The sequence below is a fragment of the Aegilops tauschii genome, unplaced genomic scaffold (genome assembly GCF_002575655.3).
Source record: "Aegilops tauschii subsp. strangulata cultivar AL8/78 unplaced genomic scaffold, Aet v6.0 ptg000364l_subseq_5206:116015_obj, whole genome shotgun sequence".
NCBI classification, from domain to species: Eukaryota; Viridiplantae; Streptophyta; class Magnoliopsida; order Poales; family Poaceae; genus Aegilops; species Aegilops tauschii.
Genome location: NW_027332612.1, coordinates 33,277 through 41,099, shown reverse-complemented (window position 1 = coordinate 41,099; position 7,823 = coordinate 33,277). Strand labels below are relative to the sequence as shown.

At 51.0% G+C, this 7,823-nt stretch overlaps 3 protein-coding genes across 9 annotated transcripts in view; 1 reads left to right on the top strand and 2 right to left on the bottom strand.

Moving 5' to 3' along the window:
• Positions 1–224: 224 nt before the first annotated feature.
• LOC141029375 (uncharacterized) lies at positions 225–1,752 on the bottom strand. Its single transcript, XM_073506144.1, has 3 exons — positions 1,675–1,752; positions 1,427–1,573; positions 225–905 (listed from the first exon to the last, which is right to left on the bottom strand). Exons 1-3 carry the CDS (start codon positions 1,750–1,752, stop codon positions 225–227), a joined length of 906 nt encoding a protein of 301 aa, XP_073362245.1.
• On the top strand, positions 1,688–7,403 carry LOC141029373 (protein synthesis inhibitor I-like). 4 transcript variants are annotated; one of them, XR_012191532.1, is made up of 5 exons: positions 1,688–2,677; positions 5,673–5,770; positions 5,884–6,678; positions 6,826–6,997; positions 7,353–7,403. XR_012191532.1 is itself a non-coding variant. In XM_073506141.1 (4 exons), exons 1-3 carry the CDS (start codon positions 2,537–2,539, stop codon positions 6,668–6,670), a joined length of 1,026 nt encoding a protein of 341 aa, XP_073362242.1. In that variant the 5' UTR covers positions 1,688–2,536; the 3' UTR covers positions 6,671–6,678; positions 6,826–7,403. The 4 variants fall into 4 exon arrangements, 2 of the variants coding, with proteins under 2 accessions (XP_073362242.1, XP_073362241.1); XM_073506141.1 differs by having other exon boundaries at positions 6,826–7,403; XR_012191531.1 differs by having other exon boundaries at positions 1,689–2,677; positions 5,884–6,997.
• LOC141029374 (uncharacterized) overlaps positions 6,985–7,823 on the bottom strand; it is a 23,351-nt gene continuing 22,512 nt past the window's right edge. For all 4 annotated transcript variants that reach the window (XR_012191534.1, XR_012191533.1, XM_073506142.1 and 1 more), the window contains one exon: positions 6,985–7,766. The gene's annotated coding sequence lies outside the window, so the exon portion shown is untranslated. The remainder of the gene's footprint in view (positions 7,767–7,823) is intronic.

The following is a 7,823-nucleotide window of genomic DNA, read 5'->3' as shown; positions in this document are numbered from 1 at the left end:
AGTTCAACATAACCATAGATTCTTACAGCCATAATTAATAGATTCTTACAACATTAGCTAAAGACCATAGCATAGTGGAGTTCAACATTGTTCACAACTACTACATCCATACATTACACTTCACTAAACCACCCTTCACAAAAGATTAGCAAAGCCTTCTATCAAAGCAACATATATCATGATAGGTATGCTCTACTTCATCTACCAGATCATCTTCATCTACCTCATTCCTTCAAGATGTCATGGATCAACTTCAACTTCTCTTTGCTCTTCTCAAGTGAATTGAACTGAACAGCTAGCTGGAGCTTTAACTCATCCCTGCATTTTATCAGATTCTCATGTCCCCTCTTGAGATCATACATGTGAAGGTTCAGCTGCACATTCTCTTCTGTGAGTTTTTTCACAGACTTGGTGAGCTCATCAACCTGAATCTTTAAATTGTTGTTGCCTTCAGTTAGCTTTTCCTTCTCTTTCAAATGATTCGTCTTCAGGTTCCTAATGACACTGCCTTGAGCTTCTAGCAGGTTCATCAGCACTTTATACTTCTCTTTCAGCTTCAAGTTCTCTGCCTCTTTCTTCTCCATCTCATTCTTCATGCCAGCCACAGCTGATGCACTGGCAACCTCAGCTCTCTTCTCCTTAGCTTGCACATAGCTCAAATCCAACACCCTGTCCTCCTGTGCACCGAGAAGTTGATGGACATCTTCAACTAGTTTGTCATAGTTGGCATCCAGATTCCTTTTCTCTTCTTTAAGGTGGTGGATAGTAAGTGAACTTTCCAGGTTATCCTTCCTCCTAGCATGCCTGCTGTCTTCAAACATTTCCCAAAGCTTCAACAATGCATTTTGCATTGTGGGAGGCCACTCTGGGTCAACCCACGCAAGAAAACCACAATTCTCACTTTCCTGTAATATAGTAAACATTTATATTGTTACTCTCTCAAGAATTACAATTATGAAAGGGCACTTTTAAAAAATCAACTAAGAGCATAAGAACTACAACCTATACATGTGGTCAACTAAAAAGTGCTACTTCTACTGCAACCTATACTGCCTCAATTAAAAATTAGCATTTACACTGCTAACTAAGCTGCTGGTCATATATACTACTACAAAAAAGTGGGCAATTTAACTAAACATGAATATACATGAGCACATGCCTACACAACATGTTGCAGTGAGCTTCAGTACTAATAAATAACTAAACTATGAGCATCTCCACTACCAACTAAGCTGCTGCCCATATATATTACTAACATCAGGTGGCATGTTTAACAAAGGTGAGCATCAAAGCTACTAACTTACTAATAAATAACTAAACAATGTGCTTCATCATCAGTAGGAGTACTCCATCAGTAGTACTAACTTACTAAACAGAGGCTACCAACTATATTACAGTGAACATAGAGAGAGAGCATGAATCTTACAGGCTGAGCACAAACTAGAAACCTCCTGCCCGTCTCAAATGATTCAAAAGCTACACGACGCTCAGTTGGCAGCCGATGCTCCACGCAGAGCCCTTCTGATGCCTTCTCCAAGCCATTGTAGTCTTGGTCTTCAATGCTAGCAGGAATCTACAGGAGCAAATCCCCAAATCAGAAAACCAGATCAGCAAATCCCCAAAATCCTTAAATCAGAAACCCTAACCCTAACTCACCCTAGCTCTACCACTGACCTGATAATGCATACCGTCTTCGGAGGAGGAGATCTGCAGGTTGGACAAGTCATCGCTGCTCTCATCCTCGAAGACCATGGCGCGGCGGCGATGGCGGACGCGGCGGTCTGCGCGGTGAGTGGCGGTGGATTGGAGCGACGAGGGCGATGGGGCGAGGAGAGGGACAGAGTGCGGTTGGCTCCGGTCCGACGAGCCCCGACCCAGCTACATGGTGCGAACGAGCCGGGCTGGAACGAGTGACCGAGCGGGTAGGCCACCGTGGCACCTGACACTTGGGCCGGTCGGTCAGATACGTGGTCAATACGGGCTTATACGACTGTCAGACCGTTTCGCAACACTTAGGCTCTGAGCTGGTACTGAACTGCAAAAAAAATGACTGATGGTACTGATTCGTCACGACGTGCCGAAGTGTGGTAGTTCCTTGCAATTAACTATGTTGTTTAGTTTGTAGCTATGTGCCGTTGGTTGATGCTTGGGAGTTTGGCGCTCCAGCGTAAACAACGTAAGCACAGGCTGCACAACACAGCGTAACGGTAGTGGAAGGAAGCGATGTGCTTTAGGCGGGTATCCCATTTGTCTCTCCGTGGATGTAGGATGTAGTATTATCGCTTATCCCACATACTCGTCTAAAACACGATTTGCCCTTTTATTTATTGCTCCACACAAAGGAATCCCCTCCTCACGCTGCTCTTGCTCGCCACCTGCCCGTGAGCACTGGGCCTGCGCCGCCACGATTTTCCCTTTTTATTTATTCCTCCACATTCCCCTCACGCTGCTCTTGCTCGCCACCTGCCCGTGAGCACTGGGCCTGCGCCGCCACTCTCTGCGCACTCCCGAGACGCTGCCGCTGCCCGCTGCTACGATGGACTGGGAAGAAGCGGCGACTTTGCAGGTGGAGGCCGTAGCGGCGGCGGCGGTTGATTTGTCGCCGGTGGAGGCCGTAGCGGCGGCGGAGGAGGTTGAGGCGGACACATCAGTCAACCGCAGCATCGTCAACAATCAGGTACCGATGCCTTCTCCCCCTTTTATGTATATATATATACTCCAGTGGAAGTAGATTCCAGCAGTCTTTTTTAGAATCTGAGCAGTTTTTTACTAGACTAGATCTTAATTAGAGGAGGATATGTCTAATCGATCTGTCGGTTAAGCGGTGACAAACAATAGCGGCGGCTGCTACGGATCAGCCGGATGATTTCCCCAGGAAATCATCCGGCTAGCCAGCCGTACGATTCAGGCGCGGTGGCCGTTCGATTCATGTGATGCAGCCAGTCTTCCTTTCCTTTCCCCGGGTCTACACACAACGCGACACCACATGAGCTTCAACGCTTCCGCCGTGGCACCGGCGCCGGCGGCCACCCAGCAGCGGATGCTGCGACCCCGACGAGACACGAGGCTGCGCACTACCTGTTGCATCTCTCGCCACGCGGCAGCACTCGTGCTGCAAAAAATCAGAGCGACGCCGGCCACCGTCCTTGCCATTGGTGCCTTGCAGCTCCGCCACCCCCACTCTGACCGTGGATGCTTTGCAGCACTGCCGCCGCTCCCGCAGCACTAGTGCCTCCACCACAGCACCGACGCCGCCGATGAGCGCTGCATCGCGCATCACTGGTTCCTCTTCGCAGCGACACACGTGTTGCATAGAACCGCCGACAGCACCGACGAGCGTTTTGCAGCACTGGAAGTTGCCGAGGAGCGCCGTGTCGCTGTGCCCGCTGCCGTCGATGAGCGCCGCATTGCCGGCAACACTGACGGGAGTTGCATCTGAACATTGCAACTACCCCTCTCCACGCTGCATTGAAGCTCCGCCGCCGCGCGTGCACCACCATGCGTGTTGCGTTGTCAGCTTCCGTCGCCGGCGAGATACACGGGTCGCAGCAGCAGGTGGTTTACGCGAGGGAGAACTCCGGCTCGACGCGCCAGCGGTCACACGCTGAAGCTCCATTGCAGCGTCCTCGGCAGCACGCAGTGCTCCATTACAACGCCGGCTGACGTCGATGAACGTTGCATCGCAGCACCGGTGGCCGCCGAGGAGCGCCACATCGCCGGCAGCACTGACGAGAGTAGCATCTGAACATTGCAACCCGCCCACGCTGCATTGAGACTCCGCCGCCGCGTGCACACCACCGTGCGTGTTTCGTTGTCAGATTCCGTTGCCGGCAAGATACGCGGGTCGCAGCACCAGGTGGTTCACGCGAGGGGAACTCCGGCTCGACGCGCCGTCCGTGGCATGCTGAAGCTCTATCGCGTCGCCCTCAGCACCACGCGATGCTCCATTGCAGCGCCGGCACGCGATCCTCTATCACAGCGCCGGCGGTCGCACGCTGAAGCTCTATCGCATCGCCCTCAGCAGCACGCGGTGCTCCATTGCAGCGCCGACACGCGATCCTCTATCGCAGCGCTGGCGGTCGCACGCTGAATCTCCATCGTAGCGCTGGCAGGCGCGCGAGGAAGCTCTATCACAGCAACCCGCGACGCTCGGTGATGCAACCGGCGATGTTGCATCAATTTCGCGGTCGGGATTTGGATGCGCGGGAGGGTGGTCGGCGTCTGAATCCTCTCTATATTCACGGTGGCGGGGAAAGTGGTGGTAGCGGCCGAGAGCTGTCTCCATATCCGGCGAGAGGTAAGGGGGTAAGAGCATCTCCAAAAGCCGCGCAACGCGCGACGCGTTAAAAGTCAGAATACAGCGCCGGGTGAGCCAGGTTTTGCGCGCGGCGGTGCGCTGGCTCCAGCGGTCGCCGCAAAATAAAGCGCGCCCGAGCCGCTCCAGCAGGCGCGCTATATTTTATAGAAATGCGTACATAGTTCAGTCTTCTCCTACAATACATAGTCCATAGTACATAGTTCTACTATACATAAATAAAACGAAAAACTACTACTACTCGTCATTCTCCGACTCGGACTCTGCCTCGGTGATGTCCTCCTCAGACGTTGGAGCGTAGGCGTCAAGGAACCGCTCGTCGCGGGAGTCCCAGGACTACGCATCTTCTAGCGCGATGTTGTATTTAGCGACCGCCTTTCGCGTTCGCTTGTCCTCGTGATAGGCGGCTCGCTCCTTCCTCCTCTCCTCCCTCCCCGCCCTCCTCTCGGTGAAGAACTGTTCCTCATTGATAATATCTTGCGGGAAGCGTTGCCTCCACAACGCCATGGCTTCCTCGTCCATCTCGGCCAGGCTAAGACAGCGCTCCCGCCTCCGGTTTTTGCGCCGATCCTCGTCGGTGATAAGCCGCGGGAAAGGAGCCAACTCATGTGCCCGCTCCGGCGTCGCCACGTCAGTGAAGTTCATGTCCCAACGGGACCGTCGGAGGCGCCACGCCGCAGCGTCGTACGCGCGGGCACCGTCCTGGGCGGTGTCGAAGGTTCCGAGGCCGAGGCGCACGCCACCGCCCAACCGGATCGAGGCGGAGTATGTGCCGGACGGACGCACGCGGACGCCGCGGTAACCCGAACCTCCCCGGCGGCGAGGCGGCATGATGGCGCGGTGGTGTCGTGTCGGCGGCGAGGAGAGAAAGCGCTAGAGGGAGCGAGAGAGAGTGGCAGAGGGCGCCGCAATTTATAGGCGCGCCGAACGCGGTGCGCCAAATCTAGCGTGCGGGCTGCCGCCTTTTCCCGCGCGCGCGCAATCGTTTCCCGCCACCGCTGGAGCGCGCGAAAACGTCCCGCACGTGCTAAAAGCCCAGTTTACCGCGAGCGCGTCTTTTGGCGCGGCTGTTGAAGATGCTTTAAATGGAGGAGAAAGATAAGTTGCGGGCGAGAAAAGTCGCGGAGAAAAGATATGACTGGGAGAGATATGGATGCGGTGTGTGTGGGACCGAGCAAATGACTCGGTAGATAATACTAAGAGTTTTCCTAAACAATAAATAGGCTTGTATCTCATGAGATTTACGACACTCAGTTTTAGTATCAACCCCGGCAGCGGCAAAAAATAAATATAAAAATATAAGTACGTACCAAAAGACAAGTACTCATAATCATCTTTGTCTTCATTTTTTGTGCAGAGACTCACTCCTATTGCAAAGCTTCTCATTACATTGGTAGGAGTTGTAATTGCATTTCAACCTGCTAGTGCTATCAAGATTCCTGAGAGTATTAATGGGTATGAACCTCTTTTTTTTGTTTTTATTTTCCTTATACTAAATGCATAAATACAAGTATACAGTATGCGAATATTTCATGGCCTTTAGTAATTAGTTCTTTTTTAATTGGCAGAGTGCCACTTATTGGGATGGAAGCGGATCTAGAGGACTATGCTAGGTTGGCTCGGGAAGGACGTCGAGTAGCCAAAATGCGCTCGCCATTTACCATGTCAAGGGAAGGTCTGCCTGTGCTTGAAAATCAGACTGGAGTTGCAAAACCACCGCCGGCCTGGTTATATAACAAGATTGTAAATGGCCATGATCAGGTGGTATTTCTGATTAGAAGCGATAACCTGTATATCGGTGGATACATAAATCCCCAAGGAATTATCCATTCATTCGCCGAATATTCAAGTATGCTCCCCGGATCCATTTCTCTAGGAATCGGTGGAAGTTATAGAGACCTAGTTGGTCGTAGGTCAAACCTTGCAAACCTTGATCTAGGCAAAAGGGCAATGAAGAGAGCTTTGAAGATTCTTTCTCGGTACAAACATGGAGTCAGCGACTTCTTTCAGATGACAACTTCACTGGCAAGGTACTCTGTAGTATTATGTGAGGCACAGAGGTTCACGGAGATTCATGAATCTTTACTTGATAAATGGAACTCAAGGACTGGATACTATATTCAGCGGCCTAAGGAGCTCTTAGTTAGCTGGGCTTCACTGTCGTGTGGTGTGCTGGAGAAGTGGAAACCCACCCTCAAATATGGTAAAACCTATTATTATGAGACATTGTGGAACTATGACAATGTACGGTTCAAACTTAGAACATCAAAAACAGGAGCTCCATATCTCTTGAGACTGCTGATAAAGGGCAAAAGATGCCAGGATAGCATAATGGGCTGGGGCCACCGCCCTTAGGTATGCAGGCAAGTATTTTTCTTTCGTTTTATTCATACCATGCAATTTACAATGCTGAATTGGATACTCTGCCCACCATTAGTACCATGAACTTTCCTGGGGTTTTAGATCCATGACAGCAGCCTTGAGCTGAATGTGCTTTTGTTGAACTACAGGTGTGGAGAAGGGCAAGATGGAGTGCAGTGATGGAGTGCTACCCCTCCTCTGGATCTGAAGCCTAATAAGGAATAAATAAAAAGCTACAACACATGGAGTTGACTTGGTTCCTAACTCCATGCTGAATAAATATTCTTCTGGGATGTTACCCTGCCAAGTTGTGTTGAACATGTATTAAAGCATAGGGGCACTTATATCTCCCCTAATAATAATAATTAAACCGGGTACTTGTCTCCCCAAACTCTGGTTTTTCAGTTGGTTCGGTTGGCATGGCACGGCTCGCCGATTTTTCATTCTGTCGATATATCCGATTACCTCTGTCATGTCCGATTACCTCTCATCCCATCGTCCGTATCAATAGGTTGCTGCACTTTGCTTCCTTCATCTGCGTTTTAGGAGCGTCTCCTTGCTGCGGGCATGTTGTTCTCTTACGACCCTGCGTTTTGCAGATGCTACAGAATCTACTCCTCTTTGCTCAGGCCTTCATACAGCGTCTTGTCCCTCGTGTTCATAGGCCTCCCTGCAGTCCTCATCTTCAGGGGTGCTCCCAATCACGAAGGAGGTTGCTGTGCCCTGACATCCTGTCGTGTGCGCTGTCAACAGTTACTGCCTGCTCAGCTACCTTGGTGGCTTGCTTATTGGTAGCACGGTCCTCGAGCCCAAGCCCATCCCTGGCATGCTCAAATGGCGTCATCACAACAATGGCTTGCTCGAACAGACTCATCAGTCTTTCATACGCTTCCACACTCACATCTTCGAGCTTAACCAGCTCTAGTGCCTTGACGTACATTCTTGTATGCCTGAATGTTAGCGCGGTGGCACAGAGCTGGTCTCCCTGGTAATGCTGAAGGTGATCTGGCAAAACATCCCTCACATCCCTTGTCCACCTTTTTACAATGTGCCTTTCTGGTATCTCTGTCATGCCACGATAGTCCATAATCTGTCTCATGCAAAACAAATAGTATAGGTTAGCTCCCAGGATTGGGCTAATGATCAG